Source organism: Atractosteus spatula, chromosome 7 (assembly GCF_055471065.1).
Source record: "Atractosteus spatula isolate fAtrSpa1 chromosome 7, fAtrSpa1.hap1, whole genome shotgun sequence".
NCBI classification, from domain to species: Eukaryota; Metazoa; Chordata; class Actinopteri; order Semionotiformes; family Lepisosteidae; genus Atractosteus; species Atractosteus spatula.
In genome coordinates this window covers 35,905,759-35,931,764 of record NC_142712.1, presented here as the reverse complement: position 1 = coordinate 35,931,764, position 26,006 = coordinate 35,905,759, and the positions used below count along the sequence as shown (strand labels likewise).

At 37.6% G+C, this 26,006-nt stretch overlaps 1 protein-coding gene across 1 annotated transcript in view; it reads right to left on the bottom strand.

Moving 5' to 3' along the window:
* Positions 1-26,006, bottom strand: part of tspan2a (tetraspanin 2a) — a 44,179-nt gene that overhangs the window by 3,661 nt on the left and 14,512 nt on the right. Inside the window, exons 2-7 of the mRNA XM_088920380.1 lie at positions 20,163-20,265; positions 5,193-5,290; positions 4,584-4,658; positions 3,287-3,373; positions 1,942-2,010; positions 40-123 (exon numbers count right to left, since the gene is read on the bottom strand). Of these exons, the coding sequence (XP_088776506.1) occupies positions 40-123; positions 1,942-2,010; positions 3,287-3,373; positions 4,584-4,658; positions 5,193-5,290; positions 20,163-20,265 (516 nt within the window). The remainder of the gene's footprint in view (positions 1-39; positions 124-1,941; positions 2,011-3,286; positions 3,374-4,583; positions 4,659-5,192; positions 5,291-20,162; positions 20,266-26,006) is intronic.

The following is a 26,006-nucleotide window of genomic DNA, read 5'->3' as shown; positions in this document are numbered from 1 at the left end:
ATGGTACCTGTCCTGTGAGTCTCATGACAACATTCTTACCATCACTCCAGCAATTCCGATCCCAACATATCCGATGATGTAGAGTTTGGCATTGAAAAAGTTCTCTATTTCTGTGGGACAGTCCTAAAACATACACATCAGGCTCTGAGTTTCACTCTGGAAGAGACACTACTTGTACAGTTTACACATAAAGCAAATAGTTTGGGTGCAGAAAAAACCTTCGAAAAAAACAAACAACCTCTTTCCAATCTTAACAATTGAAATTGACATTAATTAACAGGGAACATTAATATCTAAATTAAGAGCTTACAGTCACTGTCAAAGGTTTCTGGGCAGGAGATGGTTGTTGATTTTAGTTTTAAATAATTCTGTTGTTTTCATCAGTCACACATTTATTTTTTCCAGCACTTCAAGATTCAGATTTGGAAGTTTCTATATTGGCAACTTCTTATATATGAATGTGAATTAATATGAACTGTTGACTGTACAAATAGATTTGTATAATTGTTGTAGGCTAATGACTGTGCGAGGAGAGCGTGCATCGATAAGGGATAGAGAGATGAGGAAGATGGGTGTGAGAATAAATGTTTTGACCTACAAGCTACAAAATTACACAAGTAAACAAAAAGTAGTGAGACAGAGAAAACATGTGCATAGGAAAAGTTTAGGACGAACACAAAATTTCACACAAGAGCTGAGCAGAAGCACTTCATAAAGAGAGTCCAGACAAATAATTATTAGTGTGTGTGAGAACACGTGAATGCAATTCAGGTGCAGTCAGCACAGCACGTTTTGGTGTGGAGTCCTGAAGCTTGAAGTCTGTGAGCGAAGGGTTAGTTAGCCATGCTGCAGTGTGCAAGTCTGTGTGTGGCGCGAGGAGGTTGGTAAGGGAAGCTTCTTGAATCCGGTTTGTAGGAACTACAGCCCTGGTACTCAGTTGCCGTTATTTAAAAGTTATCTTTTATCTGCTGAATACTAACCTATAGCCCTCTTTTGCACTGACCCTTCCACTCTAAGGGTGAATAGCTGGTTATGTAGGGTGATATTAGTAAGTAATAAATATAGAAATTGAATATATTTTGAAATATAAAAAATAATTAATAAAAGTATTGTTTCAGTGTAATTAACAATGAATTGAAAAACATTCAGCAGTTTGCTGTCAGTCTCAGTCCATTTTCAGAATCACATTTTTGTTTTAAGGTGTCTGGTTTTTCTTCTGGTCATCGCACATTTTTTTTTACTTAAATATCTCAAAAATATAGTCCATATTTCTGAAACAATTTTATTATTTGTTCTAGTTGTACTGTTTTTCAAAACATGAGTGTAGACACATACTGTAAGAATACTTGGTAGATTTTTACATTTATTTTTAAAATAAGCAAAAGACACTACAGAATCATGTCAAAACTACTTAGTATTTAAAGTAAAGATTTTTTTTCACGCTGACAAATTAAGTCAAATCATCTGTGCTTTTGTTTTCTTTTAAGAAACCCAATTTCATACTTAAACAGATAATCCTTCTTGATTACATGTGAAAGGTCACCTGATATTTTAATTAAACAGTTCAATCTGATTTTTAAAAACAACATTCACCTGAAGACTAATTTGGAAAATAAAACCACAATCCCAATTATTGATTAAAATGTATTTTATATCCTCTGACATTCTCACCATTCTCACCTTCTGTTAAGGACATACTTGTAGCACTACTGCTCAAACAACTATTGACAGACCTGAGTATTAAATGTCGAATTACTGAAGTTACACTCCCTTTCTTGATGATGACTGTAACATTGCTACCACTGGCTCCTTTCCCTACTCGATGCAATTTGCAAGTCTATGGCTGGTAATATTAGTTCATATATCTCATGGTATGACAGTAAGTTTTCATTCACAAGCTCATATGCAGAACTGGAACAAAACAGAAACATAAAAAAGTACCTTTAACTTTGAGTCTGATTCACTGCTACACATCAGGGTTTTTTTCTCAGTTGTACCACAGCACTGGAGCTGGAAAAGATTAAGCAATATAAAAAATTTACATTTGTACATAATTATTTTATTAAACAAATTAAAAAATACAGAATTACAACAGAATTACAGAATCATGTCTGTAATACAATTACACCATACTCCATCAGTTCAATCTGTACATTCCAAAATATGCTAATTATGATGCAACTCTTTCAGGGAACCTCTATAAATGTCTGAAAAAAGGCTGAATGATGAACACTTTTTTAAAATCTTTAATTTTGAAGCTTTTATTTTGAAACCTTTTCACATTTTAGCCACTAAATTCTGTCTCACTCATAAAGCTACTGTAGTTAGTACTTTTTAAGGAATAACTGCAGATATCTGTCACCTGCAAAATAATTAATTTCTAGTCTATTTAACAACATTTCAGATTCATTACACAGTCCCTGATAAATTCTTTTAAAATATTTTAATATTTTTAACTACTATTAACTTTATTTTGAGACAGAGAAAGTGGACCTAATTGCACACACATTTTTCCAAGTCACGTATTTCTTACATGATATCACATTCAGATTTCTACAACCACACACCTGAGGGGCTGAATTATTTTTTTTAGTGGATATAAAATTTCAGACTTTGTTAAATATATGGCAGGGACATTATCCTTAACACAGCTGGGATCAATCTATAAATACAAATGAGCAAGTTAAAGGTTTATTCCACGCTGAAAAGAAGGCTCCACAGCCGAAACATTGTCTTTCCTTTCTTCTCTTTTCAGCATGGAATAAACCTTTACTTATTCCTTTGCAGCCTAGGCATGCTGACACAGCTATCTACTTGAACTACTATAAATAAAAAATACTCTGTATATTAAGCTGCCTATGATAGAAGCTGTAAGACAATGTGGAAGAATATAAATAAATGAGAAATTTGCTTAAATTAAAAAATATTTATGAGGCATGCTATTTGTATACTTTCAGATTTAAAAATGTAATTATGTCCCATTATCACAATATTCTTATAATCTTATTGTCCTAATTCTGTTGAAATTGTTTTGGTTAAAAAAAACAACAGAAATTAAAGCAAAAAAAAACAACAACACATGAAAGATCAAAATTAAATTTACAACAATGAAAATCTAGGTAATGCTCTTAATATGTTTGTATTACATTACATTACATTCAGTACTGTATTACATATTACTTTGTACATATTATGTAGTACTGTAATTTCTCTTCAGTAACAGTTTTAACAGTAACAGTTACAGTTTTTATAGAATTAAAATAATATTAGGCAGAGAAATACTTACAGCTTCATGAAAAACTATCAGGGTGCTGTTATTACTTTGATTGTCGTTTGCCGCTGCAGTGTACACACTCTTAATCTCTTCAATGATCTGAAATAGTTAAAAGATTGTAATGAAAAACAACTTTTCCCAGGATTTCAAGAAAACACAATAATAATTCCAGAATGATAAAACCACGTATCCAAGTAATAAGAACTATTTATATTTATGTAGCGTTTTTCATCCCAAAGAGTCTCACAGGGTACTTCACATACAGTACAATAAGGGACCCACTTTATCCACCACTGAATAGCAGCACTCACCAGGATGACACATGGTGACCTATCTACAGTATATCAGCAGGTCAGGTAAAGAGAGAATCATTTACCAAATGAATTAAGGCCAGCTAGGATGAGGAAGCCTGGAGTAGGGCCAACACCTTTCTTTTGAAAAGTGCCATGCATGGGATCTTTCATGACCAAATAAGCAGGAGCTTTGACTTAATGTCTCATCTGAAGGAAATCACCTCCAGGTTACCTCCAGGTTAATGAATTGGCTTCATTACTCTGCTCTCCTCCCCACTGATAGCTGATGTGTGGTAAGCGTTCTGGCACGCTATGGCTGCTGTCGCATCATCCAGGTGGATGCTGCACATTGGTGGTGGTGGAGGGGAGACCCCAGTACTTGTAAAGCGCTTTGAGTGGAGTGTCCAGAAAAGCGCTATATAAGTGTAAGCAATTATTATTATTATTACCACACTCGGGTGGAATTTTGGGGCAAGAGGGAAGGGTGACACCTACTGGCCAAAAAGCACCACTTGCAGCAGCAACTCAGTTTTCCTCAGCGGTCTTTCACCCCAGTACTGACCAGGCTCACCCTCCCTTAGTTTCTAAGAGCTCACAAGATTAGGCCACAAGGGACAAAATCTATTGCTATACCACTTAAATCTTAGACATACATTTACAGCTGCCATTGATAAATAATTTTAAAATACAACATTCTGGTTTCAAGTTTAAATTGCATTCATAACTTTCATTTCAGGAGTTTGGTCATTTTTAGTCACACCAAAATAGTCAACGAAAATACAGCCTGGCTTTGGAAATGACAGACATTATGTGGAATGAATTATGTGGACATTATGTGGAAGCAGATGCATTAGTGCAGCTGAGGTAAAGGGAGAGGAGGTAGAAAAGATGCACTACACCATAATGTTATTCCTTTGAAGAGAAAAGTTGCTTTGTTTTTCCTAGCCCATCACTGACATCTAAAGTAGCTCAAAGCTGTTACTTTGACAGACTCTATAACTTCTCTGGAACTGTACCTTATTTTTGTTCATGAATCCAAACACGCCAGCTGCTATTTCTGCCGCAAAGATAACCAAGAGACAGGCGAAAAACTGTAATGCAGAAGGAAGAAAGACTGGACTGAAAAAGTATGTCATATTAACTTTTAAAAACTAAGAAAACATTATTCTGTTCTATTCAGCTATTGTCAAATTGCTGTTGCTCATATTTCCTTTTAATTGCTATATAATAGAAGCAGACTTTCAATATCCTCATGTTTTCTAATGTAAGCCAATGTAAATAAATAAAATAAGTTATCGATTGTATAAAGTAGATTTGATTTGCAGTTGCAGAAATTTGTGGATGTTTTACTACCCCAGCCTTAGCAATGTAAACTCATACTGTAGGTCCAGTCACACAATATTAAGGGAAACGCATCCTACATTTTTGTGTTTCTGCTGCAAACATAACCTAGAGACAGTACACCAGAAAACTATTGCTTATCAAAGCACTGTTTTTATTTTTTGAAGGATAACAATTATTTATCACTAACGTTCAGTTAAAACCACTATTTGTAAGGCACTGAATCAATAGCACTTGATAATCTGAAGTACCACAAGGCCAGTTCTCAGGGTGCTCTTACTCACCGATCCCAACAAGCATTGCGACTCTCTTACAGCACCACAGCATCCAAAAAATCCCACCAGCATCATCAGTCCTCCGGCTCCGATCAGGATGTACACACCTGCAGAGAACGATGGGGACCAGCAAGACTGACAGTGAGGCATGGACTTCCCTTTTGCTCTGTCCCCATCTTGAGTTGCCCAGTTGATCCTGCTTTTCTGTAGTTTGATAAAGCCTTAATTTGTGGTCCAACAGTACTTCTACAGTATGTACCATTTTAGGCCCATCAGGGGTTCTTTTGAGACTCTTAAGGGTAATCACCAGATTAAATTCAACCAGATCACACTGTTTGTTTGAAACATCTAAATGAACTATTACTATACAGATGCTATGAATAACTGGAATATTACCTTGCTGGAGGCCCATATCTCTCAGTAGACTCTGCAGCACATTAATCTAGGATGAAGGCAGCTACTCTTCCTGACTCCCAAACTGCTGTGTTCATTTCCATCTGATTGTCTTTATCTTTATACAAACTAGACCACTGTCAGAGCTCCAAAGGACACAAAGTCCTTTCCAATTGCCATTTATCTGCACAGATTTTAAATGCCATTCATTTTCTAAGACCATGTCATTCTTTTCTGTCTTTAGACATGATTGCAACATCTGAAGATATGACTATAATTTATTTCCCTCTACCCATCCATTTCCTAAACCGCTTTTTCAAGTGCAGGATCGCAGGGGGAGCTGGAGCCTAGCCTGGCAAGCAAAGGTGGGATACACCCTGGACAGGACCCCAGTCCATCACCGCCCTGTTTATCTTGGCATCAAAATATAAACAACTTCTAGCATACAAATATCTTTTCTGAATGGAACTGAAAAGAACACAATGATTTAAAAGTTTCAAATGAATAGTCCCATAATCAATTTCAGTTCCTGTTCTAAATACACAAGTAATGTAACATTCCATAGGCCAAAATGAGTCAGGTCTGATAATGCAATTATTGCTTCAGTTACCATATACGGCTTCAATGTAGAGCAGATGACAAAGTAGGTTAGAAAAGTATCATGAATATACAGTATTACATCACACACTACTGCAATGTAAAGATAATCTTGCATATAATATGTTTTCTGGTCTCCTAAATATTAATCTAATATCAACATCAAATAATCATTGAGTTGTAAAATATCATTTTAGTAGCAGACTGGGTTCTTGTTCTTTGGCATATGAGTTTTATATGTGGTATAAAGTGTTGTTAAAAGTTAAGAGTAACTAGTTTGCAGTTCACCCTAAGACCACAAGGTAGCAATCTTGTACAAGGTTTAACAGAAACTTACAATACTTAAAATCTTCTCAGGATTAAAAGTTATTGTATGTGCAGCTGAATTTGCTTAAAAAACTACTTGTTTTTTTAACTTGTCTCAGCTTAGTTTTAAGCAGGCATGTCATCTCTGGTAAAAACCATCAGTAATGGCATGTAAATGCGATTGTAAAAAACAGTAACTGCTTCATAATCACTACACACAACAACATGACTACACACATATTCCTTTACATTTGTACAAAAGAAAATGTAAGTTTGTGATTATTAAAACACAAATCTGAATTCCATTAAGAGAGAAGCCAGGTGACAATGATGGAACACATCATGAAAGACTGGAGAGCTGACAAGGACTTTTTGCTGGTTATGTTTATATAAAAAGTTTGATTTTATTACATGTTGTTTTATTTTGATGTATGCTGCTTTTAACCTCAATCAACATTTAAATACAAGATGCAAGTTTTTTTCACAAAGCACAAAAAGTATATTCTGTATATTCAATCAAGCTGTGCCTACAGTGCACTCACTCAAGTAACCTGCATGCACCTGCATGCTTCTTATGCTGTTGTCTCATTAGGGAAATCTGGACTCTGTGGGTTTTATGCTCAGACTTGTGAGAAGGGCAAACAGAAAAGGTGAAAATAAAAATCTCTAGTCCATAGAGCTGTTTGTAAAGTGGGACCTGCTGGAATGTAGAAAGTAAGTTCAAATGAAGAAGGAAATGATTTCAGAAAAAAAATCAAGAAAAATGTGATTCTGGATTTGATGGCATCGTTTAACAGTTTCTTCATGTTTCAATAAGAATGTCTGCAATTTCAGCCAGCAGAAGTCCTATCACTATACTGATACTGCACCAGGGGTTTTTATAACAACAATCTATCCAGGAAGTTTGTGTTCAGTTGTTAACAATTTAAAAATAATAATTCTGTGGCCAGAGTGTTAAATTCAGCAAGTGAACTACAGTAGGTCACAGCAGGTGCAGAGTCTTCAGACAGCACGTTTTGCAAACTGCATTCATGACTAAACACGAACGGTATAAATAGACGTTTCCTTTTTCCTGCCACCAAAATGCTCCTGTAAAGGTTGGATTTTCTGTGCTCCAGCACTCACTCTTAACTGAACTGGAGTAGAATCATGCTCAGCGGCTTGAAAACCTTACGAAGAAATATACTTCAGTACAGGCAGACACCGGAAATCTAAAAAAGGCAGGATACAGTAAAGACAGAGTACCTTGGCAATACCAGACTACATATGAAAGACTGAAACTATAAGGATTGTCCAGTGCAGTCTCAGTGGACAGGAAGAGTTTGCCAGTCAGGCTTTTCTTGGTTAAACTATTCTCAGTTTGATATTCAGCAGTGACCATCTGAGAATCTCCCAGCACCTTTTAACTGGCAGTTATCATGAAGAACTGTAATGCCACACCACAGGATTCTAGCTCTTCTGTAAGGCACTGTGATACTGCAGCGTGTAAAATGACGAGCTTCTCTAACAACACCTCTAACACCTGTTTCAACTGCTCTCTTTTGCAACACGCTGGTGTGCGGACTGCAGCAAGGTATGACTAGCAATTAGCTGACAAACTGAGAAGATAATTAAGACAAGTAATGACAAATAACCAATGATTCAAGATCAATATGAAAGGGTTGTCTTCAAGCTAATAAAAAAAAATCAACAAAGAAAAATGTGACCAAAGTTTTCAATTCACATCCAGAATGCATTAAGGGTCTAGAGTTAAGATGTTACTAAGATAATGCTGTGCAAAGAAAGATTTAAACAGGTTTTCTGATTATATATTTACAACGGAGAATGACTCCAAATGGTTATGAAAGTCAAAAAAGAGTAATGAATGTATTTTATTCTTCTGAAAAGAGTGGACAAAAATTATATACAAGTTAATGCCTTCTGGCATTTTATATACTATCACAATATAAATATTTTAAAATCTTTTTTCATAAATTGAAATTTTTTGCACATCACATCTTATATCGCAGCTATGAACCTCACAGTCCCACACAAGAGAGAATGAGGAGGAGTAGGCAGACTCCTCTGACCCGCCCACCTCTGAGCCACTCATCTTTTAACACAACACAGGCACCACAGCCCCTAGAGGCTGAAGGCATCTCCTTTGCCGACAGCACCACTGAGAGATCTCTAACTGACTCACCCCACCCTAACTTCCTGGGGAATCTCAGTCACAATCAGCTAGTGACCTCACCCAATCTCGAACCCAAGATCATAGCGCTTAACCTGCTCTTGGGCGAGAGCCTACCAACTGAGACACTCAGAGATTATTATTTTATTGACTGCACTGCACCAAAAGGCATAAACACAGGTTATATTATTAAATACTGTTTGTGTAGTGGACATGCATATATTTAAAAATATTCTTAATTAATATGAACTCTTCTGCATACTGCGCCCTTTCAAAGGATGAATCCATCAACTACTAACAGAAGGCTGCATACACAGTTTCCTTCCTTACCAACAGTGCTAGCAACATTCTCTCCTGAGGCAAGATGTCTAATTGCTGAATACTCACAGGCATCTGAGTTCAGTCTCCTGCCCAACTACAGTATAAGTGCCTGTAACCATGCAACTACGCACATCTCTGTTTTCCTTGACAATTTAATAACAAAACCTTTTGAGGACTTTTCTTCAAACATAAAGGACACCAACCACACTCTCCGGCTGTTTGAAGGCTTTGATTCTCAGGTTCCATAATTCTTCATCTTAATCACATCTCTGTTCAGACGACATTCCCCATCATAATGGTCTCACAGTTGTCAGACACATTCAATCCACCCACATCAGAGCAACTGTATTTCTTGTTACAGTGAATTTTCTCTCAATGATTATTTTCTGCCACCATGTCAGTGGTGTCAGTGGTGTTGGCCGTGGGTACCAAGAACTTTATATACTGTATGAAGAAGGTAGAACCAGACTTCTAAACAGGTGAAAACCACCTTCCATCTATCTGTCAAATGCCCTGTTGATGTACCTATTAATACTCTGTCTTTTGTAGACAAAATCTTTCTATCAACTACCCAGGAATACAAACCTCTGTGTATTATAAACCCCACGGCTCACTTTTTACAGTTATCACCTTTACAGCTCTCACCCAAACAAGTAACATACGGGAAAGCCTCTTCCTTTCAGACTTTGTTGTTAATGCAGCCATGAGACTGACTTACCAAACTAAGCCCTTTTTCATTGATGGGGATTGTCCTTCGCACACCACTGACCAAGCCCTCACCTGAACTAAAAGCATCCTCACAACATCTAACCCATGAGACACATGTAAGCCCTGTAGCTGCCAGCCAGCCCAGTCACTTTGTGAGACAATAGTAAACTTTTTATCTCCAGAATATACATCTCCAACAGCATGTATATATAGAGTGTATCTGTCCACATCAGGATCACCCAAATCATGCATGTGCAGGTACTCAATGATTTGCTTTTTTTTCAGGAAACAGGAGGCTAATTCTTTTGCTATTTCAAGGAACATATCAGAAAAGCAAAGGTCACGTGTTCCAATCTAATACTCCACCATTTTACTTCCAACTATGATCACACTGACCTTTCTGACTGTCTTTCACAGAAATTCAAAGACACCTGTGCCAGAAAGGTTTATTACTGTACATCAGAAGTTAAAAACTATTTTATACTGGGTGGACATTTTCCACCAGCACCCAATGAGAAACTATTTTTTAATCTCCCCATTCATTTACAGTTTCAGTTAAAGGTTGTACCTTTAAAACTTCCTCCAATCCATCCGCACCTCTTTTCTGTCCCTCTCTGTAAATCCCCACACAAAACGTGTGTTTTACTCTTTCTCTCTGCTTCCCAGTTTGGAAGTACTCATGTGCCAACACAGATCCCTGTTCTAACCTCCTTCATAAAACATTTTCTATCACTTTGCTTGACAGTGCTGAGAAACAGCAGTGTGTGGGGACACAAGGTAATTTGTCTTTGGAAATCCTGCAGCAGCAGAGGATCATGACATAAATCTCATTTAGACTAACATTAAAAAGATGTGGTACAACCAATCAGTTTGCTTCTGTGGAATGGCTCCTGTAACTTGTTAGAACATACATCTGTGAACGCAGTTGGTGCTTTAAAAGCTATTTATGACTTTCCATTAGCTTACATTTCATGCTTGGAGGAGTGGAGATGTTCTTTACCTAAAATGGCTCTTTAAAAGGCTGATCTCTACATCTGTGTATCTATACAGCTCACCAGAATCCTATGATGTCAAAAAAAGTATTTTTTCATATTACTCTCCAATATACTGTATGGGAATGCCCCACACTCAATCCAGGAATTGCACAAGACAAAGATACTGTAATCAAGGCAAGCTGAAAGAGAAAAGGAGTGAGCAGAGGTCTTACGTATGAACAACAGCTCTCATCTGTTGCTTAGAATTTAACAATGAGACACAGCTTTGTTTTAACTGGAACTCTTTTTTACTGTGGGGAGCTGTCCAGACTCTTGTTTCTCGAGTCAGGCAGTGTCACTGTGACACTGGCTCTGCCCTGTTGTGCCCTGTAGCTTTGCATAATTAACACACATGAGGAAAGCTGTTGTTTGTGGACTTGAAATGGAAGTCCCCTTGGAGTGGAAAACTGAGCCATCCACAGCAAGTTATTGATCGAGAAAAGCTTCTGTGAAACAAAAAAAAAACAAAGTACAATTTAACCAAGCCGTTTAGAAAGATTTTTAAAAAAAACAATCAATTAAAAGCAAAACACCGCTGTCTTGCATTTGGTCCAGTGCCAAGATAAGTTGACATCTGAAATCAAAATAGGTGAAGACCTTTATTTAAACCTACGTTATTTAACATGCTGCCCTTTAACCCACTGCATTAGAGGATTTTGCAAATACTAGCTCCTAATTTCTTTAATTGATAGCCGGATCAATTTAGCAATTATAGTCCTGGCTACAGGGACATTGGGCTGGAATTGGACTGGAAGGTGGCAGGCTAAGTAGTCTTGTGCTATACACTGTCATCCACCGTTGTACAATCACCTAACATGTGATACTCCTTCAATTTTATTTTTCAGTTTCTGAAATGGATAGATTTCTCTGTGCCCTGCGATGGACAGTCATCCTGTCCTGGATGTATCTTGTCTTCTGTCCCTTGCTTGTTGGGACAGGCTGTGGCTCTCCTGTGACCCTCTATTTGAAGTGGTTAGAACATAGATGGGTAGATTTTTATACAGCAAAAGTTAAGCACACTGAAGTATTTTAAAGGAGGAATTAATCTAAATTCTCTTCCTGTTTTATGTTGCATTATTTACTTGACCTGTTTTGTCAGGGAAACAACAACTCCTAAAAAAGGCTTGGAGACTTTTATAAGCCTTTTCAGGACTGCTGGCGGGTTTCCAGAAGCAGCAAAGCAAAAAATCACTCATAACCTCTGCCACACTGATGCACCGTTAGTTTTCAGAAGCTACAATTTCGGAATTCGGAATGAGCATAGTGAAAAGCAATTGCAAATGGATACAGAAAAATCCATAATCCATAATCTGCTTGGTTAATGGGTAGCCTCCTGGACATAGGATGAGAAGGTTCAAATCCCATTCAAAGAGATGGAGAAGATGGAGATGGAGAAGGGGCTGAAGAGAAATGCTTGAGATGAACGCTGAGGGAGGTGTTTGTGTTCAATATACAGTATAGGTAATTTATGTAATGATGGTGTTTAGGAACAGTTGCGTGAGATTAACTTGTCATTGTTATACCTACCAAACTTCAGCATGTGATCCTTGTATGACACTGTTTCCTTTTTGAACATCAGTTCTCAATCCATGTGCAGACATATATTGGGGGTAGGCTTTTTAGGTTTATTAAGACTTTTTAATTTGAGAATCTACCCTTTATGAGGTATCTTATCAAAAGCTTTCTGGAAGTCTAAAGATATAAAGTTATATGCTTTAGTATTATCTAATGTCCTTCCTTTCTGAGGGAAGAAAACAAGACTTAATGCTGTTGACTTTCGCTTGGTCTGTATTTTCTTGATTCACTCGACAACCAGCAAGTGTGATAATTTTCTTGGATGCAGAGGGTCTTAAAGTGTTTGGCAAAATGCAGCCTCTTAGGTAAACTGCTTTTGTTCATGGATGGTTTGACCAATTATCTGCAAACCACTAGTTTGTTCTCATGTCAATACAAATGCCCTATAGCAAAAACTAGCTGCAGAGAAACTTTACACATCCACCTGCTTGGCAAAATGTCACCAACATTATAACATTAGCTGTTCCATTTCAGAAACCTTTTGAGCAATGAAATGAAAACTTAGTATGCATCATTCTAGTTATCCCTTTGTTACAATCCGCTCACAATACCGGTAGTAACTGACTAAGAACTTGCTGGGAAGCTTCAAGAATGCTGTCAGTTTTCCATTCCCCAATTTCTTTACAGAAGTTTTAAACATGAGAAGCCTTCCTCCGACAACAAGAAAGAGAGAAAGAGAAAGTAAACAAAGTGCAGCAAGGGCAATTTCTGCTGTCAGTCTGTTATGGCCTCAGGTTCTGCCAGTCCCAGACAATATTTATCATGTTGACTTGACAACATGAGACAGGGCCTCCGACGATCTTTCACCTTTACTCCTGCCCCATCATAAATTCATTTTTGGGTTTCTAGTTACACTGCCTTGACTAACATGCTTTATCACTTTTCCTCGAAGAGCCTGTGAAAGATGTTAACGTTTAAGATTAAATAAATAATCCTTTACTTAACCAGATAAGACAGTTGAAAGCATGATTAATAAAAAAAAACATAACAGGATGTGGCAGTGTTGACAAGATTAAGTGTTGGGCAGAAAAGATTTATTTATACAACTGAAAACACAGGAGTTTTCATCTAACTCTGCACATTCTGACAGTCTCTCACAGCAGCAAATTGAAATAGTAGCTGCTCTGGGGAAGTTATGTTTGATTTAATACTATATCTTTAATTGGTGGATGGTACAACACATTTTTAACGCTGGAAAGTGTTTTTCCAAATAACGATCCACAAATCTACCAGTTTATTAATCAGTGACATATTTGACTAGTATGATAAATAAAACCAGAGAGGTGTAATCAAAGAATGAATTCCACAATGATGATATTGATACATCTTATAGCAGAATAGTAGAATAGTATAAGACATCAAGTTTCCCAAGAACAGATTTTGAGGCCATTCTGTAAACATCAGTGTAGTCCAAGATTTTGAGCATAGAAATCTGGAGCAGACTATGCCTAGAGGAATGCATAAAACAAGATTTGATGCGATAAAGGAAACCAAGTCTAAACTTGACTGGAGTTTGAAATTTATCAGTACTGTACAGTTTTGTTAAAGCCATATCAAGACAAATACCTAGATATTTCTAGAGCGTGACTTGTTCCAGCTTTGTTATGCACATTGTTAGGTTTATCAGAGTTTATCAGGAGATATAGTTCTCAGAAAACCCACTGAATTTTATTGAAATTAAGAAAATTTAAATTGGTTAATATAGATCATGAAGTGGATCTGGACAATTATAACATGTGTTGTGTTGTTGGCGTATAGGTAGGATTAAAAATGACCTGAAATTATGTTAATATAGATGGAAAAAGTGCAGGGACCAGAGTAAAACCCTGAGGGACGCCCTTAGTAACAGGGAGAGGTTGTGATAAAATCAGATTTTTTTCCATCCATTTTCATCCAATTCAGGGTCACAGGGGAACTGGAGCCTATCACACTACCTTAATTAATTTAAATTATTTTGCATTTGAATTAGTATGTGTTATATCTGGGCGAGCCAGAGCTAGCAGCCCCTGGTTTCCACAGCAACAGGCTGTGTTCGCACGCACAAGCCAAACACCTCTCGATGGCATCAGAACTCGATCGGAGTGGCTGTCTGTGCCACCTGTCCCCACTTAACAGGTAATTACAAGGGTACTACTTATGCCCTAACATATCCACAGTCGGAGGCTCTATCTGTCTGGCTTTCTACTTGTTTATGGAAGTGCTCCTTGCACTAACCAGCCTGTGAGTTAGACTAGGACTGCTTGAATCAATCAACTCCATAACCACAAGACAGAATCTGATGGCCAGCTGGATCCCTATCTCTCTCATAGTTGCTACATGTCCTTAGCAAACAACCAGAGTTGCTGGACTGCACAGCCCCTCAATGATTTCCCTGTCCTGTTCGGCCCGGCTGCTTTCCCTTTTATGTTCACCTTCTGCCTGCCTGCCCAGCTCATCCCCTGCTCTGCTAATCAGCCCAGCACATTCCCAGCTCTCATGAGCCTGTTTGACTTCACCGGGACCTCACTCTGTCTTACAAACGCAGTATTCTCCAGGTCATAACAGTCTGATTCGGAGATCCAGACTCCACACTCTGAGTTAAGCTTAATATATTTCAAAATGTATTTTTAAGATAAGGTAAGATCACTTTATTAGCCATATACAATTTCTTGCATTAGGAATTTGTCTTTTTGCATACCCCAACTTGCTCTCCACGAGACACACAGGCACACAGACAGGGAGAGAGAAGCTTGGTGTCAGAGTGCAGGATCAGCCATTTATATGGCGCCCCTGGAGCAGCTGGGGTTAAGGGCCTTGCTCAGGGGCTCAACAGAGTAGGATTCTAGTAGGACATCTTATCATTGTCTAATGCATGATAAGCTGTACAATATTAGGTGTAAATGGCCTGTCTTTCCTTCTGGAGAGAAATGTGTCCAAATCAAACACTACCTACTGTATAAATGCATGTTCCACTACAAATGAAAATGGACATTTACACAAAAGCAGGATACTTGTTTTGATATTATTCCTCTAAACTAACCAATCCAATTGATCCTCTTGGGTCAATGTTAGCAGCCAAGTGATTTATTCTCTTAGTTATTGTGCTACCTACAGTGGCTATCAAAGTATTCACTCCCCTTGAACTTTGTCACATTTTTTTGTGAACTTTGTCACTGTGGTATAATATGGAATCATAATGTATTTATTCATGTAGACAATTAAAAGTCCTGGTGCTGGTTTGATGATGCTACGGTATTCTTATTGCTTTATTAGGATATTTCTGACACAATTGGAACAGCATACCTAGACTGACTGACTGACCCCTGATAAAAAGAAGGGAAACAAATGTCACATGAGTTTGACACGCCCTCATTAATTAAAGTGGTTTTGTTAAATCACAATGATTGGACTAGAGAGACAAACTATGTATAAAATATTTGGTGTGATTCAACTAGCTAAAGGAATAAAACCCCAAACCCTCCTAACTCTTGTGAGGAGTGAGCTAGAACATTAATGAAAGGGTGTGAATAGGAAGTGACAGGAAGTCCAGGGTGCAAATACAGTGTATACGCAGGCCAGAGGACGTGTGCAAGATTAAGATCTAACCTTTCTCCCAAACTTCTGTTATAAATTCCAAACTAATGCACAGTCTTCATGTGGTTTGAACTGACAAAAGTGCCATTTGTGGTCATATGAAGAGACAGAAAATTACATATTATGTCATCTACAGTTTATGCATTACAATAGAGAGACAGGAGAAACGAAATACATGAGAGATAAGATCAACAAAGTCAGAGTCAAGTGTGTAATGGAAAGTGACTGTTATGCCCAGGCTACCCAAAAGAGAAGTTAAATTTCTCTTAACCCAGGACAATGCTACGAATGTTAAGTGAAAAACAAGAAAGTGAAATAACTGCAACATGTTGCAGGAGGGATATTTATAGAAAAGATACCAAGCCTTTCCCTCGACCTGACACAAAAGGCCACAGAGGATGTGCTGCCCAATTAAATGTTTCCAGCTACTATGTTCCAGCTACTATACCGGAATTCACTCAGTCTCAGCTTTGAACGTTCAGTTTTCTGCATGATAGAAATGCCAATTCGCTGAGTTACACGCCTGACTCTTCCAAATTTTCATAGACAAAAAGGCTACCAAAGTCTAGGGCAAGCAGAAGGGAAAAGCTACAAGATCAACACACGATATATTTAAATAACATTTCCTAACTTTGGCATCACTATCAAATAATAAAACATTGTATGAGCTCACTTTCTTGCTATAAAAAAGGAAGGGCAGGAACATTAATCTCTTTATTACCTTATTGCATCAAACTTGGAGTACTTAAGAAGTGTGAATCCACAGGGATTGATGTTTTGACTATTGTTCTTTTCTATATAAATCATACAGATCGGGGTACCAGTGACTGTTTAAAGTTTCTGATGACACAAGGCTAGGGGGAACAGACAACACCCAGAATCCAAAAAGGCAATAAAAGATTATTTAGATAGCATCTAATATCTCTATATTAAGGAATACAGTGTAGTCTGAAACCTTGTACTGACAGGACTTGAGCATGCCTGAAACTTACTAAATCTTACCAAAGAGTATGTTGGCAGTGCGGGAGACATGTCGATTTCTGGTTTCCCTGCTGTATTTATATCTTCAGCCTTGCTTCCTGTTTTTCAACACACCCAGGCGTAAACACCCACTAAGACAAGACTCACACTTTGCTAGTGGGACACTAAAAAGGTCAGTTTGACAGCACAGGCACACTTTGTCTCAGCTTTTTCTCCTGAAATTTCTGCTTTCTACTCCAAACAAATCTATAGTACAATGCTCGGAAAAGCTCCCAAGTGGTAACTAAAAATACCCAACTTTGAGGATTTTTCACTTAGATTTTTAAAAAGCTCTAAAACTGAATTAATATGGAAGAGTAAATGAAGTTCTTGATTACTTTCAAGGAAGATGAATCTAAGCCTGTGGTTGGGAATAGGGGCCCCCATTGAATAGAAATGAGCTTCAGATGGGAGCTGTCATTGAACTAAACCCCCAGTCTGGCTATAAAAGCTAGAGTATGTAACATTTAACAATCTCCAACTAAAAGGATTATTTAAACAAAATGTTTTTTAAAAAGTGTCAGTTAACCTGTTTTGATTTTGACATTTAACTTATTCCAGTAATAGATCACACAACGTTTTTTCACTGTGCTGTGCAGATGCTGTTTTCATCATCAGTATGCTATAAAATTCATTTGCTGCCTGTTATATAGATTTTCCACTTCCTGTATGTCACCTCAGCTGAAACACAAAGGATATACTCTTTGTTAAACTACAAATAAAGTGTGGTTGCCTCACACGGTTGAATAACACAGCTATCTCTAACTCTGTCCAACTCTTCAAGGGTGTGTGTGTGCGTCCAACTGCAAGCTGAAGAAAAATAGCAACACAACATCTTACTTCAAAGCTACCCATAATTGTTTAAGGGGTAGTTTCCATTTATCTATGTATTTTTACCACCTACAGTTCTTTAAGCCATTTTTGGTCATGGAATTTATTTTTCATCCTCCCTCCTTAATTCTATTTCTCTTGATAAAGAAAGAGCATTATTTTGTATGACTTTGGTTGAGGAATACATTTCACTCCTTCCACTACCTATATTTGCCTTCATTTTTCTACAGGCTTTTGAGAACTATAACTTTAATTTCCTTATGTTCTATTTTTTTTATTCCAAGAGGCATGTTGGTCCTCTTTCTCTGCTTATCATGGTGCACTCACTGCCCTTTTTCCCTTCCCGCCCTTTTCTTCCAAGTGAAACAAAAAAGTGGAAAATTACTAGGAACAGGAGGAAGGGAGGGAACAGGCTTTCAGTTTGTGTGTGTGATGATTGCCCATCACTGCTGGACTGTTGCTGTAGCAAGTTGCACTTTGTGCATGACTGCACCTCTGTGATCACCATTTAAACCTTCTGTGTCACTGTGCACTTTGGTCTTTCCATGCATTCTTTGGCATGGTGAGCTGAGGTTAATGAGACGTTTGCACCTCAGTACCTGCAGTCATGTATTGTGTTATGCACTTCTTACATGACAACACACTGGCTGCTATTTAATGGTAGGAGGACAGGAGGTTGATCAGGTGCCAAATCTCCCATTCACCACTAGCCTTGTTTTGGCAATCCAGATACTCTAGATGGTACTCTGTCTGGAAGGGTTAACATCATGGTTTACTATGAAGGCAATGCTCAACACATTGCCTTTTTTAATTCTCAATAAGTGATCCGGACTGCCTACTGAGTATTGGCACCCTTGTGCATAATCAGCCACACTTTGGCTCTACACCATCCCTCTAGAACCCTTCCTTCCACACTTCCTAGAGTAGGTCAGGAAACAGTGGATGGTAGTCCTGCTCATTGGCCTCCCAAGACTCGCAGAACTGCAGCAGCTTGGGTATATCCTGCTTCAAACAGATCTGCTGTTGCAGTGGCACCCAAGTACCATAATATGGCAGCTATTTGACAGAGCGTATGTTTGCTGGCTTCTAGCCGTTACTGTTACATTGATGTCCAGAGTGCTAGAATGTCTTTTACAAGGCAGCTGTAGTCAATACCCAGTCCACCGATTGTTTGCTGTGATCCTGGAGTCTCTCTCTTGCAGTCTCTCTTGGATAAAGGAACGTCGGTACTCACTCTGGGGGGTATGTTGTATCAGAATCCCTTGGGGCTTAATTTTTGGCTACCATGTTCCTTAAGGGTGCTAGCTGTTTCTGTCTACAGAGAACAACTTGATACCTTGATTTCATGGTCGACTCCCTCACTCCTGCACCACTGACACTTTGGCAGATTTATGAACTTTTATGATTTATGAAGATTTATGATTTTGTTGGCTATTGCTTCAGCAAAATGCATTAATGAACTCCACATTCTCACAGTGCAGGGCACCGTTGTTCATTTATCTAGAATCGAGACTGGAATCTTAATCACTAGATTACCACTAAATTACTCCATAACACAGTGTCCTTCCTAGACTTCATCACTTCCTTCTGTGTAAATCAAAAGGTATTCCTCCACCACATCCCTTAACCTCAGACGAGAACCAGCATCTGAACACGCTATGCCCTGTTAGTGTCTTGAGCAGTTATATAGATCACACTCAGGCAACTCGCTTACTGACTTACAGTTTGGCTGTTATAGGTCTAGAGTGATGTACCAGGTCCTGTCAAAATGACACCTTTTCCACTGGCCATTGTAGGCCATGTAGGCCATTGCCCTCTAGCAGGGCTTGTGATGCATTAGAGGCACAGTCACAATGTGGGTCACTTTTCATGTACTCTGACATTTGCACTGTGCCTAGCTGGGCCCCCCAAATACCTTATTCGAGGTTCTGCCAGCCAGATGTGGTCCTAGGCATTTGGGTTATGGTTACCACAATTTCCTGCCAGGCCCACTATAAGACAGCACTGGTACTGTATATATTACCATTTCACTGGGTGATAGCTACCCTTTTAAATGAGAGGGAGCTACTCCTGTTACCCTGGTTTTCTGAACGAGAAAAGTAGTCACTAAAATTCTTGGGTTGCTTGGTAACCCCTACATCATCAAAAAAGGAAGACTGGGTAGAAACAGGGCATCACAATCTGACCAACATGTGGCATTTGTACAAAGCTTTAGTCCTTGTAGGCAGGGATATAGCACCTGTTGATGGATACCCTTCTCTTTAATCACCAGGATTACAGGAGCAATCAGCATTTTCTTCTTAATTTTGAGTTTTGACATTTTAAAGGAAAACATTGAAGTTTAACCTGCTCATTAAATTCACTGTTTTCCCCCATCAGTCCTCTTCCCAATGTCTGCCATGTGGTTGTAAAAGGTGCAGAAGCCTTTATCCAGAAGGTGCCATAACTTACCAACATAATAGCTGTAAGGAGAGTTCTCCAATTCAAAGATAGAAGTGGTGTTAGAGTCAAACCGCAGCCACAATCCAATTGCTAGCACCAAGGAGCCTGACAGCTGTGTAACAGAGACAGAAAGCAATCAGAGAGACAATAATTAAATAAGAAGGGTCACAAATGATGATGTTACATATTCGGTCTATCTAGCTTGTTTCTTATTTCCTATAATCAGTTCATCCCGATCATCTAGCCATTTCATAAATAAAATCAGGGTATTATCTTTAACAACATGGCTGAAGTCTTCCAGACTCTCATAACCCTTTGTATAAAAAGTGCCTCCAATTCTTATCAATACTTTCCCTTTATCTCCGCTTCAGTGCTCACTTGTTCATTTTTCAGCCATTGGACTGACATCAGCAATGTTTTTGATCATTCTGAAATCAAGACCTCAGTCTTTTCTGTTTGAGACTTAAGAGATCCATGCCATTTTAACATGTTACCATGTGACCTTCCTTTAAGCCTGGAAATATACTATATACAGTAGTACCTGGTCAGTGGCCACTCTTTGCTTTACCAAATCCAGAGCATGGAAACCAAAAGTGTACACAATATTATAACGGAAGAAACTTAACATTTACTTCTATTTAAACTCTTGATTTATATTTATATTAATTACAAATATCAATGAATAACAAACTCTCTATGCGTGTGGAGTTCAGTATGTGGAATCAGTGAGAAGACATTGATGGAGAGCATCCACGCAGATACAGTGGAGGGGAGCCTTTCTGTTACCACTGGAGACATGTTTTTTCTAACTGTAATATGCAAACAAATATTTTAATTTTTTGTTTGTTTTAGTCACACTCTAACACATCCCACCTACCAAAACATCCATTATTTATCTGTTTATGCTCCAACAAATCAACCACATAACCTGCATTCCACTGAATTACATGTTTTTTATTTACAGTATAGGACTCATCCATGAACTAAACTTATTAAACTTGTTTGTACGAAATTCCAATGACCCCTTTCCATTGTTAAAGCAGCAAACTCTGTCCCTTCTTCATCTTTGGGGGAACTCTGATACATGCATATCTTTTATTCAAACACGCTTTTTGGGACTGACAGATGAGATTTTTCAATACCCCCATACTTTTTAAAATAAAATTACAAAAAAGTATAAAATTATTTATATTCTTATGAAATTATTATTTTTTATATATTTGATAAAATTACAAAAAAAAATATTTTTAAAATACAATTTTTCTCTTATACCAAACAATTTGATAAAAATTGTATCTTAAATGTTTGTGCTAAACTGATAATGGTAGTGTTGATTCTTGGCACTTGGTATGTGTTAAAAATAAAACACACTTATTTTTAACACAACAGCACAGGTGTGAAATATTCAGATGTTATATTATTCCCCCATAGCTTCATGGATTGTGTTAATCAGAATGCCAAACCACTACAAACCTCAGGAAATACTGCAATATGTAATCAGAGTCTTTTATTTAAATCAAGGCTTTATTTAATACCAAACAAAAAAATAATAAAAAGTTGATGAGTAAATGATGAGTAAAATGTTGAACTGCAAAACAAGGAAACCAAAATCCAGAAATATCAAACTCAATCTTGGAGCTACAGTCATACGTAAAGCCAGAAATATCTGCTTGAGAAAGGCTAAACATTTAACTCCACGCAATGTAGAAGTTAACAAACAATGACACACAACAGTGACTTCCTTCAACATGCAACTAGATTCTTTATGAAAGTTTTTTTTTTTAGGTTGGTGGATCCTAGTCCCCCCCAAAACTGACATACTGTAACTCTAGAGTTTTGTAGCAGGTCCTATCCACTTAACCAAAGACACCTTGTTTAGCAACTGACTGCCATTTTGGTTCCCAGAAGTATCATTTTAGAATTGAAGAACTAGCTGCCACAAAGCACCTCCAGGGCCCCAGAGAGTCAGTTTTACACTGTGTGTGTACACTCCTTCATGCCCCTATTGCAGTAAAACCATCTAACAGGTAATAGATGGGACCTACTCAGAAACAAAAAAAAAATAATAACACAACTCATGACAGGAAGCACAGAACATTAAAAATGCAGATGCAAACCACTTCTTTGTGCGAGAACATGTTTTGTTTTTTTCCCCAGGGTGTAAGAAGGTCTTCAAAAATTCTAACGACACTATCTCATCAAAAAGTGGACACCCGAGTCCTCACAAGATCAGACCTGAAAGCTGTGTAGGACTTGCCAGTTCCAGGGTACTTGTAACTCAAGCTATTATTTATTGATTGATCCCTTTATCTGCAGTTTTTATCTTCGACATTTCATGTTTTCTGTTTGAAAAACCATCAATACAGTATATCCATTCTTGTTTGTTTGTTTGTCAAACCCGCAGCTGGGAGATCTGTTTTTGCTTTGGGCTATTTACAAGACGAGGTTTCCATCATTCATCAAAACAGAAGAATTTCTGGAAATCTAAAAGGGAGAACATGTTCCTTTCACATCCTGGCAGCCCCTCTTTTCCTAAGAAAAGCAATTCAAAGGAGGAAGCTGGGGGCTACATGGAGAGGAGGCAGTCTCCTGCATGGATAAAAAAATAGATCCTGATAGCAAAACTGCAGTCACACAGTGTATTACTGCTCTACATGTGTGTGTTATAGCATTAACGGAGCCTTATCTGTCACAGTGACAGATTGGTCAAACAAAAATCTGCCAAATAATGAATTTTATACTGTGCAGGCAACTATTTCATTTTAGAAAGCACTTGTTCACAGGTACCATACAGTAAATATCAATGGGTGCTACCGTAACTGTAAATCCTATAAATGCTGATGTATGGTGAGCCCACAAAAACAGGCTTGATGATGTCTCTAGTCATGTCCCCAGCTTTCTGCCCAATGATCTAGGGGCCACTTCACAATTTATTTCTTAATATGTTTGGATTTAAAGGAGGCTTTGTTAACATTTTATAATGCAGGTAATGATATTTCACGCCGTAAGAGAAATACGGGATTATTCAGCACACTTCTCAGCCACCGTCAATAACATTCCAGAGCCAAGGAATTGATTGTGTCAATTGTCATTACACTTGTCGCTTCTTGAGTTTGTCCTGCCTTCCAGCCCTCAGTAGCAGCCAGTACCAGTACCACAAGCATCAAGTCCTCAAACTGAAGGGTTATAATATTCACTCTGCTACAAAATCCATTATGTCACTTTCCCTGACATCACTCCCCCCTGACACTGTCTCTTATTTCATGCTTTATTTTGCCCTGCTGCTTAGCATTCTGAGAACAATATCTCTGCCTGTTTCTTTCTCCAAAACAAGGGTTCATTGTCTTTGATCACACCGCTTGTAAAAAGACAACAGCAGCAATGAACATCTCTCCAGACAAAGATATCAGTGATCAGCGCCTTCTTTCACTGTGAACCTGTAAATTAAAGAGCTATCCAGTAGGCAATGCTCTGTGCCACAGGCACATAGACATCACACAGATTCCTTAAGAAATGCCTTTGAATGATTCAGGTTCTGTACGTACAAGACAAGTGATGTGCTCCTGTGAAAAAAGCAAAGGGAAACAGTAATATGTATGAAAGTGTAGGTTACACAGGTTTCTGCTATTTATAGGGCAACATGTTTTGCAAACACATGAACTATCTTTACTGTTTGTAAAGACACAATTCTATGAATTGGCTTCATTACTCTGCTCTCCTCCCTACTGATAGCTGATGTGTGGTGAGCGTTCTGGCGCACTATGGCTGCCATCACATCATCCAGGTGGATGCTGCACATTGGTGGTGGTGGAAGGGAGTCCCCATTACCTGTAAAGCACTTTGAGTGGAGCGTCCAGAAAAAGCGATATATACGTGTAAGCAATTATTAATTATTATTATTATTATTATTAAAAGATCAGAAAATGAATTAAAAGGAACTAATTTGTGATTTTACAGTGAGAAATGACTTCAGATAAGGTTTTGCAGGGTAGTGGGGGAGGCTGGATTATTTTAGAAGGCCAGCTTGAACATTTCTGCAACAGGCTCTATCAGGATAACCCCCTATTAACATAATTAAATAACAGGCTTATCGTAAGAGAACATAAACCTTGTCAAAGAGCACATTTTCAAGGAAGAACAAAGTCTCGGTTGTGAACTTCTGTAAACTATTTTAATAGTTTATTTGAAACCCAATGAACCACTTTCTGCAAGTCATTTCTAATTGTCCAAAAAACAAGTAAACACAGCTTTTCATAATCAATTGCAGACTGAATCTCTGTAGTTCAGCATTTTGTGGTCTGTCAACATCTGTTGTCCAGTATGATTTCTGCTATTTGAATGACTACTTATGGAGGGTAGGACCAAGTATTCTGTGGTACAGAAAAGTTTATTTATAGACACCAGTCCCAGTTCTGAGTGCTCCATGTTATTATTCAGCTCTAATTTATCCCTAAATACAGTATGCCTTCTGGGAGACTAACGTTATTACTCTTATGAAAGGAGCCTTAATGGACCAATGTAGATTTTATGTATAGTCATATGTATAGTCAGTATGTATAGTCATATATGATTATTAAGTAGATTTTCAAGTGTTGTTTTGTTTATTTGCTTAGGCAGAATAAACCCATGAAACAGATCCAGAGGGGATGAGACAGGAGAGGCTCTGCACCTGTTCTGCACCTGGCTCTGCACCTGTAGTTCACTACTGGAATTCTTCTCAGTACATTCAGAAACCGCCCACACTAAACACAGCACCACCAACGATGACCCTCCCCAAGTCAGATGTTATTTATTATCTCATTTTCAAAAGTTTAATTTACCAAGAATTCCTGTCAAGGGAAATCTCTCATTCAGTAGAAATAAAAAGCATCATAGGAGAAGCAGCAGTATTACAGATACTGGCAACAGTTAAGATTAATCAATCTCTATGTGATGAGGTGAGAATATGAACAATTTCTGTATATATACTGTAAATAACAATATGGTTTTGTTATTATATTATCAATAACAATATTGATATTGTTATTATAGTTTAAATAAAATATGGATTGCTATTATATTGTAAATAACAAGATTTATATTGTTATTTTAAAAATAATCTGATGTTATTCTTTGGCCTTTAACAAACATCTAAGATGCCCAAAACATCCTTAAATAGGAAAAAAAAGGAAAAATGCTCATGTAATCCTCATAAAAAGGAAATCAAAACCAAACCAATTTATTAATTCTATAACACTTAGGGTTATGGAAACAACAACAGCAACAGTTAATATTATACTAGTGGATTACCCATAATTACTTTCAATTTATTATCTATATTGTAATAAGAATCTAGGAGAAAAGTGCATTAGACGTGCATGTGCATTACAAAACGTGCTCTGAGTTCTTTACACAAGTAACAGCAGTAATGAAGTTAAACAGCAATGAGTTTATGGTCTTAATCTGAAAGGTCTTTGATAAATTTTCACTTATTAGTGATCTGCAAAAAATCAAAACGATCAAAAACAAAGTTTAATAAGACTTTTTATAACAAAAAATGTCCTTTACATGGTTTACTTTTGATTTTTTTAAAATGATTTCTTTTACACATTGGAATAATCACAAAAATGCTTTGGGATTGAGGGATTGAGACTGTTAGTGAAATATAAAGTTCCACATAAAAATGAACTTAACTTGAAGCTACAGTTCAGTAGGCATCCAAAGAAATAAGGGTATTTGCATTGAGATCTGTTTAGTAGACAGCAAACACAGAGTACAGATAAGAGGTGAATATTTAAAATTAGGATGATGCGATTAGTGGAGTACCCCAGGAATCAAATAGGACCTTTTGAGTTTATTAATTATGGCAATGGT